The sequence below is a fragment of the Miniopterus natalensis genome, chromosome 22 (assembly GCF_054644295.1).
Source record: "Miniopterus natalensis isolate mMinNat1 chromosome 22, mMinNat1.hap1, whole genome shotgun sequence".
Lineage (NCBI taxonomy): Eukaryota > Metazoa > Chordata > Mammalia > Chiroptera > Miniopteridae > Miniopterus > Miniopterus natalensis.
Genome location: NC_142102.1, coordinates 12,066,059 through 12,084,933, shown reverse-complemented (window position 1 = coordinate 12,084,933; position 18,875 = coordinate 12,066,059). Strand labels below are relative to the sequence as shown.

Below are 18,875 nucleotides of genomic sequence, written 5' to 3'. Positions count from 1 at the left end.
CACTTTGACAGTAGTAGGGGCCAGACCTGGGAACACAGCAGGCTTGAGGGTTCTTCAGAGGCCACGGGACAGCTGTGGCTCAGGCCTGGCCAAGACCGACTAGGTGAGTCTCCCCCGCCCCGCGAGGACGGTGCCCGGGGCTGGCTCCTGGGCAGACCCTGAGGCGCAGCTCCCCAGGAAGCAGAGCCGGGCAGGGCCACAGTGAACCTCAGGCGAGAACACGACACAGAAACGTGCAGACTCCAAGCAGCCAGAAGAAACTTTATTGGGAAAGGGAAAGGTTCAGGTTCGCCCTGCCGCCTGCCACGCGTCAGCCTCGGGGCCCAGCCTTAGAGCAGCTGCACAAGGGAGGAGGCCTGGTCCCAGTCAGGGTGGGGCTGGGGTGGGCTCCTGGCCCAGGCTGCCCTGGTACCGCACTAGGTGCCCCACCTCCCAACAAGGGCCAGGGCCTGGGTGGGTGGAGGCTCGGGACCGGTGCCCTTACCTTCACCTTTGAACTTGCCCAGTTCCATTAGGCCCCAGCTATCCCTGTTCCCGTGCAGCGGGCCCTGGCTCACGAGCCGCTGGGAATCCCTAAGGGAGGCAGGCGTCTGCTGTGCCCGCCACGCCCAGGGCACAGCCCCGGGCACTGTCTGGCAGCAGGGGCTGCGGACAGGCTCTGTAGTGTTTGCGGTTGGAAGTCCCGTCCGGTCCATCCCGCTAGCTGATCAGTTTCTTCCGTGAGTAAGTCCTGCTGACGGGGCGAGTCCGGGAAAATGCTCGGCTGAAAGGAGAGTCCTCGGCCGCGGGGGAAAACACATCCCCCTCCTCATCTAGAGGCAGACAGAGGGGGCAGCTGAGGGGGCAGCAGAGGCCGGGGCCCGGACCGCAGGGCTGCATGATCTCCTGCGAACGTCGCCCGCACCAAGGAAAGCACCTGCCGCCCTTCACCACCTGCGCCTTCGTTCTGTCTCAGACCTGTGGGGTTCAGGCTATTTTGGGTGCTCTCTGTCATGGCCTCCAGGGGACAGACCCACCGAAGGGCCGCCTCCTGCACTGCCCTCCGATCTCGAGGAAGGAAACCCTCTAACCCGAGCAGCTCAGGCTCAGCCTGGTCCTCTGCCTGCGGGACGAGGGAGGGGGCCCAGAGTCAGAGGCTGACGGCAACAGCCGCTCCTGTCACATGGAGGGAACTGCTCCGACCCCAGGGACCACACCGAGTGCCCACCTGTCACCTCTTCAGGAACCTCAAGTGTTTTGGTAGGGTTTTGTGGGGTTTCTGTTCTAACAGGGCATTTCCAGAGGGGGGCGCAGCACAGCACACGTCCTGTCCCACAGCTGAACAGTCCCCCCTACTCCGACTGCCTGGCACCTGAGCTAACTCCGGGGAGTCGCCGGAAGGACACAGGTCCGATGTGGGTGCATCTCCAGGACCCTCCAGGACATACCTGTGGCGTCCCTGCCCTGAGAGGAGGGTGTCCTCCCTCGGAACAGCAGAGGAGACTGGGTCAGAGCCTGGAGCCCACGGGCAGAGAGGCAGCTCCGCACGGTGTGGCCGGGAGGCGGCGTGGAACCTGCAGGAACGACACGGTCAGCACGGCCCAGCAGAGCCCGACGGAGGCCCGGGCAGGCCAGGCACGGTCACCACTCACCTGGAGCGCCTGCCTCGTCCTCCCCCGAGGACAGGAGCTGCCACGCGCCCGCAGCTGGAGACCTGGCCTCGCTCGGAACTCCTGAGTCCTCCCTCTGCTGGTCACAGACTCTCTTGGCTTCACACTGTGCTTCCTCCTCGCCAGAGAGGAGCCTCTTCCTGGAGGCCCACGCAGGCTGCGCCCAGAATTCCTCGGCCTCGGACACACTGTCACCCGGAGGGGACTGGTCTGGCAGCTGGCACACTCCCTCAAGCTCAAAGTCCCCCAAGACGGGAGTCCTGCTGAGGCCTGGCTCCTTGCCCTCTGGCCGGAGCAGCGACCCACAGGCAGCAAGGTCTGTGCCCATGGCGACGCCCAAGCTCCCGTCCACGGCCCGCTTCCTCCGCGGCCAGTCCTTGATCGTGTCAGGGGTTGTCTTCCCGCTGTGCTTGGGAGATGGTGTCCAAGGAACCCCAACATCCGTCTGGAACGGACTGGGGGTGCTGGAGGGGCAGTGGGTGGGGGTGCAGGACCGACAGATGTAGGTCTGTCCGCCGCCCTTGCTGGGGCTGCCGTGTGCAGGGCGAAGGCACGGGGGGGACAGGTAGGAGGTGTCGGGTCTCCCAGAGGACCTGCTGCCCCTAGGCGCGCCCAGGCAAGGGGGCACACTCTGATCCCTTCTCAGGGGCTCAGGTTCTGGCTGTGGGCTGGTGTCCACCTTTTTGATTCGAAGCTTAGGCAGGCCACAGGCTCGCATCTCCAGCTCCACCTCGTAGGCCTGTAGCTGGGCAGGGGCCTCTGAAAGCCGAGGAGATGCGGGCAGGCTCTTGAGCTGCCTTCTGTGGGCCGCACAGCGCAGGGAGGCGGAGGGTATCGGGGGAGAGCCAGGCCCAGAGGAAGAACGCGATGGAGGAGTCCCAGGGTCAGACAGAACAGGCTTCTCACCAGCACCCACCGGCCTTAACCCCTCGCCTCCTCCCACAGAAGCCTGGCTGTTCTCGTCCTCGGCTTCACCCAGGACAGGGAGAGGCTCCGTGTCACTTACAATCAGCAAAGGGGAGGCCATGTGCCAGTCACTCCTGAAGTCAGGCCCAGGGTCGCTGTGCCCTGCAGAGGACCGAGGGGAGGGGTCCCCTTCCTGCTGCTGCTGCTCTTTGGCAGCTGTGCTGGCAGCAGGGCCTGCGGTGGTGTAGGGCTGGCCCTCCAGGGAGCCTCTCCCAGGACTGGAGGTGTTTCTGTGCCTTGTCCCAACTTCAGAAGGGGGTGGTCGGGGAATAACGTCAGACTTGGCGCTCTCTGGGGTCCTGGGAGGCGCTGAAGGAGCAGGACAGGAGCGAGACAGGGCTCTGCAAGGTGATCTCAGGGGCTCCTTCCCATCCAGTTCTTCGGGGGGTGGGGACTCGGCTGCTGCTGTCCTAAGGGGACTCTCGGAGACTTGGCCGACAGGAGAGGGGAAAGGTTCCTTTGGAGAAACGGGGTGGGAAGCCACCGTGGCTGTGTCCCTGGGTCGCGTTGGGGTTCCGGAAGGTTTAACCCTCCATTGCTGTGCTGGCTTCTCACCCTGAGAGGCTCCAAGGGGGTGGGGATGCTGGAGTGTCTGACTTGGAGCTGTGCCCACGCAGGCTGCTTCTCTGGGCACCCCTGAGGCTGCCGCTCCCACAGATCCAACAGTGTGTCTGCCAGGACTCAGACACCCACCACTGGGCCAGGAGCCTGGTGACAACGAGGCTGGACTGGACTTCACTGAACGGAGCCGGGTAGAAGTCTGCAGAAACTCAAGGGGCTGGCCACTGGGCCTGTTGGGGGTCCTGGGGATCTCCCCAAGGGGGGAGGTCCCTCCTAGGAGGGGGCGTCCTTTCTGTGGAGTGATGGATGGTGGAGAAGGTGAGTACAGGCCGTGCGATGAGTCTTTACAGGACTGACACAGCCCCTGCTGGGCATCTGTCTGGGCCGCAGGGGGCTTCTGCTGCCTCTCAGGGGTGCACAATGGGGTCTGCAGGGCACGCGGGAGCCGTCTGGGCGTAGCTCTGGTAGAGCCAGGCGATCTCCAGGAGCTCTTTTTAGGCGTCTATAAAGAAAACTCATTTCAGGGCTTGAACATCATAACCCACACTCTAGGATGAGAGGGCAAGTGGGAGGCTGCTGGCTGCCCAAGGCCTCATCTCAACAGTGACACATGTCCATGTCCAAAGCAGGACTTGGTGCAACGTGGCCACTTTTTCTAGCAGCAAGCACATGTGCAGCCTGTTTCCCTAAGACGGGTAATTTAAATAACTTGCATAAGGCAGCGACGCTGGGCCTCTAACTGTTTCCCTCGGCAGCCGCCCAGCTGCCCTTCCCTTCATGACACTGTTTCTGACCTTGCTGGAAGCAGCTTTGGGTGTTAGACCAGCCACCACTCACCCACACGCATGTGCGATGACAGAGTGTGCACACACATGCACAGGGTGGGGAGTGTGGGACACACATATAGAGGGCACTACGAGAAACATCCCTGATGAGAGACGTCCCCTCCTCTGTGCAGAAGCGCTGCCTCCAGGTAAGGAGCCCACGCCTCACAGCTGCCACCGGTGTTACATGACCCTTATGAGACCCTGTCAGGAGAACACTGCCTGGTGTCCTTCGTGCTCAGGTTCATGCTCGCTGGGGGATGGACAGGGTAACACGTGTGGACAATACAGTGGCAGGAGTGTGTGTGGCAATGGGGACACCAGGAATGCGCGCTGTTACACCAGTAAAAGCCGGAGGCCAGGGGGCGGGAGGGGAACATGCAGCAGCAGGTGACGGGAAAAGGGTTGGAAGTGGGACACTGGGAACTGTGAGCATAAATATAGGAATAGCTCATCTCTCTCTGTCCTGCCAAGTTTTGCCAACCCAACACTGCCTTTCGGAATTTCCATTTTCAACTGGTTACTGCTCAGTGGGTTGCCCCGGCCACGTGTGTGTGTTGTGCAAGACTATTTTAAACACGGCAGAAATGTCCTACCCGATAAGCTGCAGGCATCTCGGAATCCTCTGTGTTTCCCGAAGGCCTTTTACTTCGAGCCGCACCCTTCACTGAGGGACTGACCATCTCGGACACGGCCCCAAAAAGCAGCGTCTTAGGAGACCGAACGCTCTGGGCGGGAGAATTTCCTCTTTGGTCTGCAAGTCAAACAGAACGTTTAATTCTTTTTCAGCTTCTGCCCTCCCAACAGTAACAGAACAGCCAGTCCAAGCAAAAAAGACAACAGGTACCGCCTTCCACCTGGGACGCGTGTGGGTGGGATATGGACCTGTGCTGGGAACCCCAGGTAAACTCCTGTCCCATGCATGTGTGACTTACAGGAACGGTGTGGACGACCAGCAGGGACGTCACCCAGCTGGTTTAGCTGAAACGAGTGAACTCTTTGCACACTTCGGGACTTTGGCTGAGACGCAGAACAGAAGGGACCAGAACTTGTCCTGCTGAGTGACAACTTGACTCGAGGACTTCTCCTCAAACTGATTTCTACAAAACCAGAAGCAGTCAGTAGACAGGGAGAAATGCCAGGTGGCCACTTCCCTTGTAGGAGATGAGCAAGGCTGACGTGAGACCAAAGACAAGACAGAAGTGTGACAGGCTCCTGGCTGAGACCACTCCGCTGCTGTAGCAGAGACCGGAGGTACAAAAATAGGGACCCGCTAGACTGTCACCTGCAGACAGTGTCATGCCCGGCCACTGCCTAGTGATCCTTCTAAAATACTTTACATTTAAAAATTGCAGTTTTCATGTGTATATTACGTATATTTGTATAGAAGTAATGCCTATAAGAGTATTACTAGAGCTAAATGTTGACAGTATTTCTGAGTTATGGGACCACCAAGTGACCATTAAAATCTTGGCTTCTCTATTCTGATTTTTCTACAAGTAAATTTCTTTATTAAAGTTATTTTGTGAAACTCCATCATATATACTTTTTAAAAAGGCCACTCACCACTCAAGGTTACTGGTGTGGGCTGGGAGCCGAGCTGTCACGTGCCTGTGGGCAACTTGGGGTGACAGGCTGAGCGACACCAGGACAGGAGGGTTTCCCAGAAAGCAGGTGAAACACGCAAACCCCAAAACAAACCCAAAGAAAGGTACCTTTCTCTGGGGACTCGTCCACCACAGCCACGTCAGGACCAGGATCCGAGGACCTTGGGGGGACAAAGAGCACAAGGGTTATTCAGAGTCACTGATAATCACAATCAACACACTAAAGAGCCAGCTTCTCGCCCCACAGGGTAACAGGGACCACAGTGCTCGCTAGCACTGGTGGCGGCAGCTTTCTCACGTTACTGCCAGAGTTAAAACATCTTCTTGGCCCGGCCGGGCGTGGCTCAGCGGTTGAGCATCAACCTAGGATCCAGGAGATCGGGGTTCGATTCCCGGTCGGGCACATGCCCAGGTTGCGGGCTTGATCCCCAGTCGGGGGTGTGCAGGAGGCAGCTGATCAACGACTCTCTCATCAGTGATGTTTCTATCTCTCTCTCTCTCCCTATCTTTTCCTCTCTCTGAAATCAATAAAGATATATATATATTTTTTAATTTTCTTGGAAAGTCACCTTGCAACATGGAGATTAAAATACCTTCTAATACCCACAGACCTGACTTCCTACAATTTACCCTGTAGACAAGCTTGCACAGTGTGTAGAACACAGACACCAGTAATGACAGGACACATGGGCGTGCTCCCGTCTTCCTGTTAAGCATACACACTGTCTCCCTGGTCATTACACGTGGCAAATGTCGGGAAGACTCTCAGAGGTGAGAGCAGAGGCTGCCAGGCTGGGACTCAGGACCCGAGAGACAGGGTGGTGAGCTCCCAGGATTTTCTCTTTGCCTCATAGGTCCCATGGGTGCCGGAGAAGCTGACAACCTGAATACACCAAGAGGTGCAACAACTGCCCCCAGGAAACCAGGAAGCAGGGGTCCCAGACCCCAGCCCTGCCTGGCTAACGCGCAGACCCCTCCTCCCCGTGTCAGCACACAAATGGATTTTCAAATTGTGGAAGATCCATTCAACAGAATATTGCTCAGTAACAGAAAGAGATGAGCTCCGGACACATCAACCACATGGGTCAATCTCAAAACAACTGCACCAGGTGAGCGCCGCCAGACACAGCACCTCCCGCAGGTTCTCAGCCCTCAGGATGAAAGGGTGAGCTCTGGTTGTAAGAAACAGTTGAGATCTGAGTCCTGAAGCACGTGGGGAGGTAGGAGAGCTGTGTGGTGTGTGAAGCGCCGGCCAGGGAGCCACTCACCTGCCCTTGATCTGTCTGTGCAGCAGCCGCCGGGAGATTTGCTTGTGCTCTGGGGTCTCCGCCACGCTCCTGGTCAGCAGTCTGGGGAGACCTGCAAGGGGAGCAGCGGGACCCCACACACGGCTTTTACTCAGCCAGAGGGGACCTCAGGGTCTGTGGCCTGAGGCCTATCGGAGGTTACAATGTAAAATCCCACGAAACCTTTGTCCAATCAGCAGTCCTGAGAATGAACAGCGCTCACCTATTAGGGCTTACACACCTGTGCACCTAGTTGGTGGCTCTTGTATTTACGACTAAATAAAATACAGTATGAGCCGGTGCTGACAGCAGCGAGGGGAAAATAAACAGAAGGTGGCCGCAGAGAGGAAGGCAGATGAGTGATTCACTGCAGCAACAGAGCGAGCCTGGGGATGGGTCTGGGCCCGAGCCGCCCTTCTCTCAGCTACGGGGAAGCGTACCTTTGGTCCTGCCGACGGCCGGATTACACCCCACGCCTTCCACAGCCGACACCGAGTGGCTCCTCGGCAGCCCCCGCTTCGCTGACTTCATTGGAGAGATTTCCTGGGTGAAGAGGTTTCTCCGAACTTTGGTCACTTCTGGAAGCATGAAAACAATAAATAAATAAATAGAAAGCAAATGTCATCACTAACAAAGGCCACATCTGGGAAAAGTTACCCAAAACCGAGAGGAGCCACTTAAGGAAACTGTTTTGCAGACTGACTACTATAGTGACACTTAGAGGGAAGCTGTTCTTTCCAATCCAAAGATTTTAATCTTATTGTACTAGTTTTTTGGGTTATTTTAAATTCTCTTCCTGACTCAAGAGCATGAAAGCTGTGACCATCTAGACTCAAAGTTGGGGGTAGGGGGAGCTGAAGGGTCAAGAAAGACTTGACAAAGCGAGGAAAACGGCATCTTCCTCTTAAAATGGCCCAGTGGGGGCTACTAAAAAATTCACCTGCTGCCAGTTCTTCTCAGAGCCAAGCATGGAAAGAAAACCAAAGAAAGCGGGACCCACTCACTGGAGGAGCCCTTCTGTCTTCCCATCAGTGACACACACATTAATGGAAGGACACCAACAACACCCGAAGGTACAGAAACGTTCCTGTACCTCCAGGTGAGAGCCCTGCTACCTGCCTTAGACTAGGAGCCCGATTCATGGCCTGACGGCTAACCTGGATGTGTTACTTTCTGTTTCTCCCTAGTGTTGGAAAAGTTTAATACCTACAGAAAATGTCAAAGGTTAACACACTAAGCAGAGCCGTCGCTCAGATTCATGTACTGTCAGTGCTGTGCTCCCCGCGATTTGCACAATTTCCCACCCCCCAGCAGAGGAAGCTGCGGATGCCACGGCTCCTCGGCCGCAACTTCGGCACCTGTCTCCTAGGAGCACAGGCCTCACCCACTCTCAAATCTCCCTCACTGTCTCTGTATTCTTTGTGGTCTGTTTTCCTCCTGAATTTAAGATCCGAGCAGGGCCTGTGGCGTGCATTTCACTGCCACACCACAACTCCTGTCACAGAAACCAGTCTCACTGTGCCCTTTAATTTCCTGGCGTTCACAATGACGGTGTTTTCTAAAAATACTTCAGGCCAGCTGTTCTGCAGAGTTTGGAGACCACGTGAACCCTGTATTTTCCTACCACATTAAGCATCTGGACAGATCTCATTAACCAATAAGTACCCCAAACTAGGCAGCTGCTTAAATACATGCAGCCGAATCCCTGTGTCCCTCCAGTCAGCGTACAGGTGCCGAGAGCACCAAGCGTACCTTGTACTGCGTCTTTCCCTGGGCGTGGAGGCTGCGGGAGGGGGGGGTGAGAGTTCTCCTGAAAGAGAGGCCCCAGTAAGAAGAGAGGCATGCATTTCAAATAAAATAAAATTCCACCTGAAACCTTTGACCCTTGCAGTTCTCTTAGAAGGATCCACAACAGAAACAAAAATAGATACATGTTCCAAGGACCCTGAAGGCTGCACTGTAATAACACAAACTAAGAAACACCCTAAAATCCATAGAGAAGCAAATAAGTTATGGCTCATCCATCCAATACAGACACTAAAAGAATTAGGAAGGTCTGTAAAAATAAAGGAGGACCTGTCTATACTAAATAAAAAAAAACGTCCACAGCCCGGCCAGCGTGGCTCAGTGGTTGAGAATCCGCCTATGAACCAGGAGGTTGGGCACATGCCTGGGTTGGGGGCTCGATCCCCAGCAGGGGGCGCGCAGGAGGCAGCCCATCAATGACTCTCATCATTGATGTTTCTCTCCCTCTCCCTTCCTCTCTCTGAAATCAATAAAAACATATAAAAAGTTACCATCTGGCTTCATGACAACAGAGGCCCTGCCCCCACCCATTTTTTAAACTTGTGATGGAAATAAAACATACACATACTGAAAAGTACCTTTTGGTACACAGCCCAAGTCCTATAATGAGTGTACACTACTTTCCAGTGACCTCTTTGCTTGTGTCAGTCATCATTTTATGAACATTCTTAGGTACATTAAAGATTTTTAATTAGCCTACCCATTCCTAACTTTGGCTTGCCTCTGACTGTCACACTTTTGGGTAAGAGGGTGAATCTTTATCACGTGTATACATCTTTATTCCGTGGATTACAGTTGTACACACGCACAGAGACATTTGGCGTTACTTCTATGAGCTCCAGTGCTCCTTCCCCACACGTGAGACACTGTGTGGCTCACACAGAGGGAACAGCTCTGCCAGCGCCATTTCCTGTCCCTAGGAAGTGACTTACGTTTTTTGCAGCTCTCTTGGACACTTTGGGGATTTCAATTTGTCGAAGATTCTGTGAGACGTCCGCAATGCTTTTGTGTCTTATCAGTGCGTGTTTCCTTTTGAAAATAGAAACAATCAATATACACTCAATAGTGGTTACGCGTAATTAAGCTGGACTGGGACTAGTATAAAATAAAACATCATCTAAATAAAGGTCAGTGATCTTGGTTCCTAGAGACCCATGGACACCAAGGGCACTGTGGACCAGGTGGCAAACACTGTGCGTTCCCTGGATGATGGTGCCACCTGCTCCTGACTCTCTTCCTAACACCCAGGAATATGGAGCAGGAGCCCCAGTGACTGGCCTCTGTGGTTCTGACAGGAGGGCACAGTGGACTCAATGAATTACAAAGAAAGACGCCTAGACTGCGGTTCAAACCTGCCCGTCAGAACTATCACAGGCCAGGAGCCCCTTCCCTTCCCCGGGCTCCTACCTTCTCTTCTTAGCTGAGCGGGTGCGCAGCTCCTCCAGCTGGTCGGAGTCAGCGCCACCCGACGCCGGCCTGCAAGCACCTGCTGTAAGGGGCACGGAAGTCAGTGGTGACGTGCTCTCCTGTGTCACTGAGTCATCGCTGAAAAAGTCTGTCGGGAGGACACTGGCCAGCTTCTGAGGAATCTCAAAGCCCAGACTGTGGTACAGCTTTCCGAGAGTCTCTGGGATGGAGTCCATGTACCTGCGGGGCAGATGAACTACATTTGGAAGAGTCCGGCACCACGGCCCCCCTCCATTCGCTCCCTCGCCCAGCATGGGGAGCGGTCCTTCCAATTCCCTGACTCTGCAGCAATACGCAGTTCTTGGTAAAACACTTTTAAAGTCAGGCTAGCAGTCGTCGAACTTACAATGCCAAAATTTCTTCCAGAAACGTGGCCAGGTATGCGGAATCCTCAGCCAAACACACCACACGCAGCAAGTCCGCCACCTGGAAGAGACTGTACAAAATGACCACGTGCCTCTGCAGGGGACCGTCCGCGCACAATCCAGGCGACACTGCGCAGGGTACTTGCCTCCTCCACCAGCTGCTCCGCATCATCTACACTGTCCTGTATCGAGGGGCACTGCAGACACACCTCCAGACGGAGAAACACCTGAAGCTGGCACCTTGAGAGAAGAAAGACTTGGTTATGGCTGCTTTTCATCCCGCTGAACAAGCTCCTTCCTCAGTCGTGGACCTACTTATATGCAAAACAGCAGAAAGGAGAGCCACTGCCTTCTCTACATCACGATATGCCTGTCAGGTGAACAGGTGACTCAAACTGGGTATTAGACCATAAAGAACCAGCTACAGAAGCCTCTTCCAGCAACTTGCCGTCTATTCTAAACAGATACCAGCAAATCCCAGAGCTTTGTTTAGGAGCGATGGTTAAAAAAACAAAAACAGTTCCTTACTCTCGGACTTTGTCTTCTTTATCCAGGTTTTCTCCTGTATTCTGCCTAAGACTTTTGCTAGTTTTTAAGAGGTTATTTTTGACGTGACGCAGGCAGTTCATCTGAAAATACAAAAGTACCACATAGGAGACTGTGACATTCCTCTCTGTCATTTCTAATTTCTTCACAACTGACGAACGCCCTAAGAATGGAGGGACACTCCCTCGCCCATTCCCCCTTCCTGCATTTGAATGAGAAATGGTGCAATGAATGTCCTTTCTGACCTCTAAAATGAGCATGGTTAACCACAGGACGTGGGCATGGATGCACAAGCCTGCAGATTGGACCTTTCTAGAAGGAAGATCCCATGCAGCAGCGACCGACATGTCTAAGGACCAAACACCTCGTGTTTGCTGAAAGGAGCCTGGCTGCACTCGCCACGATCAGAAGCAATACTGGTCTACACAGTGCTTTGCAGTATCGCTTGTGCTTAAGAACCTTTTTAATATACAGATGCTTCCATTCATTTCTGCATTATTAGGTCTCTAGGCTCAACTTCCAGGATCTGGACTCGAGCTCCCCTCCCTGCTCTCCTCCCCGTCTCTGCACGATAAACACACGAACCAAACCCACCAACAAGCAATGAAGGCGTTTATGACGTGCCCTCGGGGCTCCCTCACCTCTGCGTCCCGGGGGGCTCTGGCCTTGAGGAAAGCTCTAATGGTGGAGATCATGTTCTGAGCACACGAGCACAACACGGTCTCTTCTGTGGCCACAGCCCTTCGGTAGCTTTCGCACATGTAAGACTGTAGCTCCTCTTCTGTTTTCAAATCTGTGTGGGGGGGAGAAGTTAAATTGAGGACTTCTGATCAAGATGGCAGAGTAGGTAAAGGCTGTGCTTGCCCCTCCCACAGCCACACCAAAATTACAATGATATAGAACACACTGGAGCCACTGGAGACTCCTTTCCCTTCCCGCCACCTACCCTCTCTCGACTCCATTATCTCTTTACTTCCCCAATGAGCAAGTCTTTTCTGCTGTGGACTCTTGGCTCTCATGTATTAGTGTTATTAGTTCATCACATATATAACCAATATATACCTGCTTATTACTGGTCTTTGCAGCTGGGCCATAAATCTAACGAGAGGATATTACCTTACTAAGTTACCGTGTTCCCCATAACACACTTGTGGGCACAGAATATTCAATAAATGTTTGTTAACTGAGGGATATGACTGAAGTTTTTTTCTTTTAGAGAGAGAGAGAAACATTGATGTGAGAGAGACACATCACACCCTGCTCACACCCCAACTGGGGCAGGGGATCGAGCCTGCAACAGAGGCATGTGCCCTTGGCCAGAATCAAGCCCGGGACCCTTCAGTCTGGGGGCTGACGCTCTAACCACTGAGCCAAACCGGCCAGCACTGAAACTTATAAAAATATGAGGGTATAAAAGGGCACAGCTGGACTCAGACTCCCAGTGCTGGGGAAGTGAGGCGTACCTTTAGGTTTAGAACTCCTTCGTGTCCTTGCTCTGTTTTCCAGTCTACCTCCCGTCCTCCCACCGGCCGTCTGTTGGGTCCCCCTGTCCCCAGCGGCCTCCGGGCTGCCATCTGGATGCAGCTTCTGAGCCTTGACGTTCAGCCTCGCGACATTCAGCATCTTTAAGGAGCGGCACATGGTCTTCATCTTCTGCCTCACTGGAGTGCAGTGGATGCCTCCTACCCGATCATGGGAAGAAAAGCAAAATAAATTTACCCTGTGGATCCAAGAACTACCTTAGTTACCACTCACACAGACCCACTACTTTAATTCTGCACCAAGAGCTACTTTTCCCACTTTATGATGTGGTAACTCCTCCTGGAAGCTTATGCTGAGGAAATCACCAAAGAACAAGTCACATGCATGACGCACACTAAGTATTATTTATACTGATAAAAATACCAACCTAAATGCTCAACAACATACGGACTGTCTACGTTTGGTAAGCAGTGAGGTGGAAGAGTAACTGAAAAGGCAAGGCGGCAGGTGAACAAATAATTCTGTAGGCGGCACACAAAACCGCTTAAATTTCTGTCATAACTGAATTTGAAAATGGTTTGTGCGTTGAGAAGGCGGGATTGCGGCTGATTTTCTAAACCCTATTGCACTGATGTCATTACTTTCAGACCTGAAATGTCAGAACTTGTCCTTGTTTGTGCAGGTAGCATTTCCACCTCGTTTTAAGGGATGTTGAGCTTTTAAAGCCCAGTCTCAGGAAAGGCTGCTGGGAAGCCTCCCTCTCGCGAGCTTACTTTTCCTTTTGCCGTCCGCCTGGGTGGACACAGCGGATTCCTCGCGACACTTCCTCACGTAGAGCTCGGACAGGCAGCACGTGACCTCACTTTCGGTCTTGGAGGACTCCTCCTGGTTCGGGGAGGCAGCCTGCAGCAACCTGTGGGCAAGGCGAGGTGTCTAAATGAGGCGGAAATTCCGAGTTTCCAAAATGCTTTAAAGACAAAACGGCAACGAGAGCAAACTTCATTCTCTTTTGATGAGCTAACCAAAGACGTCTCCGCGAGATGCCTTTGAAAACTCTTCCTTCTCAGGAGGGAAACGGTCCCTCTTGATCTGAACAAACTCACGGCCGAAGCTACCAGTTCACAGGACCACAAATATACACCCACAGTAGAGACTTTTATTAACCAGATCTCCACATCCTGGGCACTTGTCTCATTCTGGCAGCTTTTTCTTATCTCTCCTAGTGCCTGCCTTCTTTATTTTGGGGGTTTACTCTCTTGTATTATTTTCTGTGTTGGACATTTAGCTAAATTGGTTTTTAATTTTTCTTCTTTAAAAGAGAGTTTAAGTCTATAAGTTTTAAGTATAAATTTAGCTGCATTATACAAGTTTGCTACTTTTCATAGAGATTTAATACTAAGTATTTTCTCTCACCCATAATATAAGAAAACATTTTATTTTTGTAATTAATTTATTCCATTTTTTTAATGTGGTAAAATGCACACATCATTTTCACCACTTTTAAGTATACAGTTCACGGTATTAAGCACACTCACCATGCTGTGCTACCGTCAGCCCCAGCCATCTCCAGAACGCTCTTGATCTCGTAAAACTGACACTGTATACTCATTAAACAATACCCTCCATTTGGAGTTTTTATTTATTTATTTTTTAACTGAAATTCACTTAATTTCAGTAGAAGTGGTTTTTAATATGATCCTACTGATTTTAAATTTGCTTCTCAGAATTCTTTTTTTTCCTTCCAATTACAGTTGACCTTCAATGTTATTTTATATTAGTTTCAGGTGCACATCATAGTGGATAGACATTTATATAATTTATGAAGTGATCCCCCTGATTAATCTAGTACCCATCTGACACCATACATGGTTATGAAATTCGTTTTTAATATTGAACTGTACTCATAAAATGTGGTCTGTTAAAAAACACGCACCCACATTCAGATAACTGAGAGCTGATTCCAATTATGAATACCCAGAGAGATAAAAACAGGTTTACCAAAATGACTCCATCAGATTTGAACTGGCGCCACTGAGGTTGGAGCAGGGAAACCAGCTCTCGGCAACAGCGGCTCTCCAGGGCGCAGTGCGGCCGAGCTCCTGCTGGGCCCACTCTGGACCAGGAGGAGCTACAGGGACAGGGCAGAGAGGGGAGGAAGAAGGGCATGAGAACCAAAGCGGAGATCCCGCACTTGCTCCAACCGCCTTCTCGCCAAGGACATGCAAAGCGGCAACATGAACTACACTCCATCTACACCAACTGTGAGGGGCCTGTGTCTATGAAAACTGCTTCCTCGCTGCTCCTCAAACACAGCAGGCAGAGTCCCAGCGCCTCTCTCAGGAGCGTTCTCTCCCTGCCACTTCCTTCCTTCAAGTCTGTGTTCAAACACCACTTTTTCAACAAGGCCTGTTTAAAATCGCACCTTTCCCACCCCTTAAATGCCCCATTCCCTCTTTCCTGTTTATTATATAGCACTTATTGCTTTCAAATTTACTATATAATTCCCTTATTTAGCTCACTGTCCTATCTCCTGACTAAATGGTAAACTCCATGAGGACAGAGGCCATTGTCTGTTTTGATCACTAATGTCACTGATGTATTCCCAGTACTTAGAACGCTGCCTGGCATATAGCGGGCACTAAGTCTCTTGAATAAATGAACAAATGGAAGAACTACTAAATTAATTTCTCTGTCATCGACGTAGCATAACAGCAATGCCACAAACTGGAAAGCAGGCAGAATCAAGACAGTTTTACATTTAGTCTTTAAGAAAAACGTTAAAAACCAGGTTTCACAGAGCCTTGGGCCTCCTCAGAATGCTTTGGGATTTCTATAAATAATGATTTAAATTGAAGTACTACAGTTTGCTTTTACCTGTTTAATAACAGATACTGGGGCTCTACTGAGAGCAGAGTGGAAAAAAAAACCCTGATCCTGGAAACCACTGCAACCCACTGCCCTGGAGTGTGTCAGCTGTTGGTTCCGAACTTACTGGAGGGAGCAGCGTCTTCCAGTAAACTGTGTGTCTGACTCAAAACGATGCCCATAACATCGGAACAAAGGGACGCTGTGTCCTGGGGGTCCTCTGCCACAGCTGTTTGGAGAAAATGTCTTTGAAACTCAGCCTCCTCGGTGCGGAACACAGTGAGAATCGTAGCGTTGGTAGAGAGAGGGGAAATAACTCCTGTGATGGGGGGCCAGCCGTCGCCAGGGTCCACACTGGCAACCTACATGAGAAGTTCTAGTTAGCTGAGAATACTGCTGGCGTATGTGTCAAGAAGAGCATAGCTCAGTAAAAAGGCAGTGACAGTTTCCCCAGCTGATTTTTAATATAAAAAACTATGGAAGAGCCCTGTACAAAAACATCATGTTTCACTGAGACTATACTATGGAGGACAATCCTTGGCGTTTCATAAACACACTTATTTCCCTTTATAGGTGTGTTATTACTGAGCGTGGGGAAGACACGTACCAGATGCAATTCTTCGGCAATCAGCCTGTTTACCAGCTGCTGAAATAACATCCTGTGAGCTGACGTATTCTCCTCTGGACTCTGGAGCATCCAGCTATCGGTGCCCAGAGTGCCGCTCATTGGGAGGGACCACTGGGTGGCTGTGCCTTTTAGAAAGATCCTGACTGGTTTCTGGAAATGTCTCTGATGCATGGCCAAGGGCTCAAGGATGACCGTCCATGTCTCTTGAATCTCTTTGCCTGTTAGACATAAAGAATATTAAAATTCTAGTGTAGTAGACGGTTACTAAAAATAGCCTTAATAGTAAAAAAAAAATTTAGACTGCCAGTTGAGGTACTAGTATCACCACTTAGTTCACACCCGACCCTCATCCCACTGCCAACAGCAGTTTCACGCAGCTCTACAGGAAAAGCTGTGCACACACAGAATTTCAAGAGCACGACTGGAGATCAGAGCTTCTCGGCAATGATGACTTCAAAGTAAACATTCAAGCAATGCTCACTATGTACAAAAAAATAGGACACCGCTTCTTAAATCCATAAACACAGTGCATGGCACATCTTACAAGGAGATTAAATTTTGAAGACGAAATGGTTTACACAAAACTACTCCTGAAATCTCCTTAGACTGCACATAGTGTATCAGTTTTATGTCCACACCTCTGTATAGTATTACTTCTGCATGAACCATAAGGATTCAGTACAGCTGTGCTGTATTTTCCTGAGGCACTTCTGACTTGGCCTGGACATATTTTAATTCTAAAGAAGCTGAAACCTTCATTCCTTGAAGGAATGAATATAGCTGAGACCCCCCCCACCGTACACCACCCAAACATTATTTGCTTACCTTCAACGGGGAGAAATAACGTCCCTTCCATCCGTGGAAACGAGGCTCTGTATTTGGGAGCGTTATATAGCAAACAGTTTAAAATGGAATCGGTTGGCAGAGCCGAAAGCCACGAAGAGAGGTGTGGCTCACGTGACAGCAGCGTCTCCCCAGCTTTCGCAGCCTCCAGGCTCAAAGCCTCCGGTGGCAGGACGGTGCCTCCCACCTGCCGGAGCAGGTCACAGACAGTCCAGTACCCAATGTGGTCTGGGGACTCCCACAGCTAAAAGGAGATGAGGGAGAACCTCGAGTTATTCTAAAGTAGGCATTCAGGCTGGTGGGGGTGGCCCAGCCGTTGGGCACCGACCTAGGATCCAGGAGATCAGGGTTCCATCCTTGGTCAGGGCACGTGCCTGGGGTTTTGGGCTCAATCCCCAGCAAGGGGGGTGCAGGAGGCAGCCGATCCACGACTCTCTCATCATGGATGTTTCTCTCGTGCTCCCTCTCCCTTCTTCTCTTTGCAATATTTTTAAAAAATAAAAATAGCCCCGCGGGGGGGGGGGGGGGGGGGGGGGGGCTCAGCGGTTGAGCATCGACCTAGGATCCAAGAGATCGCTGTTGGATTCCCGGTCAGGGCGCATGCCGGGGTTGTGGGCTGGATCCTCAGTCGGGGGGCAGCCGATCAATGACTCTCATCATTGATGTTTCTCTCTCTCCCTCTCGCTTCCTCTCTCTGAAATCAATAAAGATGTACTTTTAAAAATAAAAATAAAAATAAAGCAGGCATTCAGAATACAGCTGAACCAAGGCCCAGGTCTGACCCCACGCGTATGACACCCGGTGCCCGCTCTCTGGGCGCCAACGCTTTGACTTGGGAGGTACCGAGGACCTACCGATTTATTTCACTGTATAGACGGGTCCCCCCGATCCTCCCCGAGCCCCCCGCAGACGCTGCCACGCCCGCTTAACCAAGAGGACACGGCGCCCCGGAGCCTTACCTTCGCCCTGTCGGTGGTATCCACCCAGTACCAGGCGACTTTCCGGGTGCCCATGACCTCGTGGACCCTCCTGGGTAGCAGCTTCTCCATCAGCTGCTTGGCGGCGGGCGGCGGGCTCCGCGCCTGGGCCTCGCAGCCGGACACGAACCGCAGCAGCTCCCGCTGCGAGTGGGGACACGGGCCGAGCAGGAAGACGGCGTTGCCGGAGCCCCCGAGCGCAGCCGCCGCCTCGGCCTCCCCGGGCTCGCCCTCCACGTCCAGGAGCCGCCTCCGGGCGCTGGAGCGCAGGACGGGCTTGGCGGGCGACGTGATCTCCGGCCGGTCCCACGGGAAGTCCAGCAGCGTCTCCATGAGCGCGCCGTGCAGGTGCGCGGCCCGCGGCGCCGGGCCCGGCAGGGGGGCGCCGGCCGCCGCCTCCCCGAGCCGCGCCTCCAGCTCCTCCTCCAAGTCCTCCCAGGAGCGGGCGCCCAGCTCGCGGAAGTCGGCCCCGCGGGACGGCCGGCCGCGCGCCCCGCGCGAGTCGAAGAACCGGAAGGCCCAGCGGACCCTCGCCAGGCCGAACCGGCCGCTGAGGTAGAGGAGGAGGCGCAGGGCCGCCCGCCGCACCGGGCTCCGGCCGGCCGCGCCGCCCGCCGTGTCCAGCAGCAGCACCACGTGGCGACAACAACAGGCCATGTCCGCCGCCGCCGCCTCCGCCGCCGCTGCCGGGGGGCTCGGGCTCCCCCGCTAGACCCCCAGCTTCAGGGAAGCGGCGCCATTCGCGTCTCCCAGGGATCCTGCTCGAAAGGCTCCCGCGCTCCCCAGAAAGCACTACCATTGGCCGAGCCGGCTCCCAACCCCAGCTCCTATTGGTCCCTCGCCTTACGTAACTTTACGTGAGCGTCTGCCCGCCCCCGCTCGGCGCTGATTGGAAGGGAGTTGGGTTGTGGGGGCGGAAACAAACAAACAACACACAAAAAAACTACCGCCTCTGCTTGATTGGTGGAGGGCGTGCCTGTGGGCGGGCCCCTGTGCGCTTGGA

At 53.1% G+C, this 18,875-nt stretch overlaps 1 protein-coding gene across 1 annotated transcript; it reads right to left on the bottom strand.

Moving 5' to 3' along the window:
* Positions 1-313: 313 nt before the first annotated feature.
* On the bottom strand, positions 314-18,529 carry TICRR (TOPBP1 interacting checkpoint and replication regulator). The gene is made up of 22 exons (XM_087829258.1): positions 17,855-18,529; positions 16,878-17,139; positions 16,032-16,270; positions 15,552-15,786; positions 14,558-14,687; positions 13,333-13,472; positions 12,541-12,759; positions 11,719-11,870; positions 11,060-11,160; positions 10,678-10,771; positions 10,513-10,592; positions 10,107-10,346; positions 9,632-9,728; positions 8,646-8,703; positions 7,334-7,471; positions 6,876-6,966; positions 5,716-5,768; positions 4,936-5,100; positions 4,597-4,754; positions 1,632-3,678; positions 1,428-1,553; positions 314-812 (listed from the first exon to the last, which is right to left on the bottom strand). The coding sequence occupies exons 1-22, from the start codon at positions 18,527-18,529 to the stop codon at positions 700-702; spliced, it is 5,613 nt and encodes a 1,870-aa protein (XP_087685384.1). The 3' UTR covers positions 314-699.
* Positions 18,530-18,875: the final 346 nt, after the last annotated feature.

What these genes read in the sequence shown, in the direction of transcription:
- TICRR (XM_087829258.1), bottom strand. Translation starts at nt 18,529, where the DNA reads ATGGCCTGTTGTTGTCGCCACGTGGTGCTGCTGCTGGACACGGCGGGC. An exon ending in AGATGCCTGCAGCTTATCGG is followed by an intron (nt 3,679 to 4,596) that starts GTAGGACATTTC and finishes TTTTCTTTATAG; the next exon opens with ACGCCTAAAAAGAGCTCCTG. An exon ending in GGACGAGGCAGGCGCTCCAG is followed by an intron (nt 1,554 to 1,631) that starts GTGAGTGGTGAC and finishes TCGTTCCTGCAG; the next exon opens with GTTCCACGCCGCCTCCCGGC.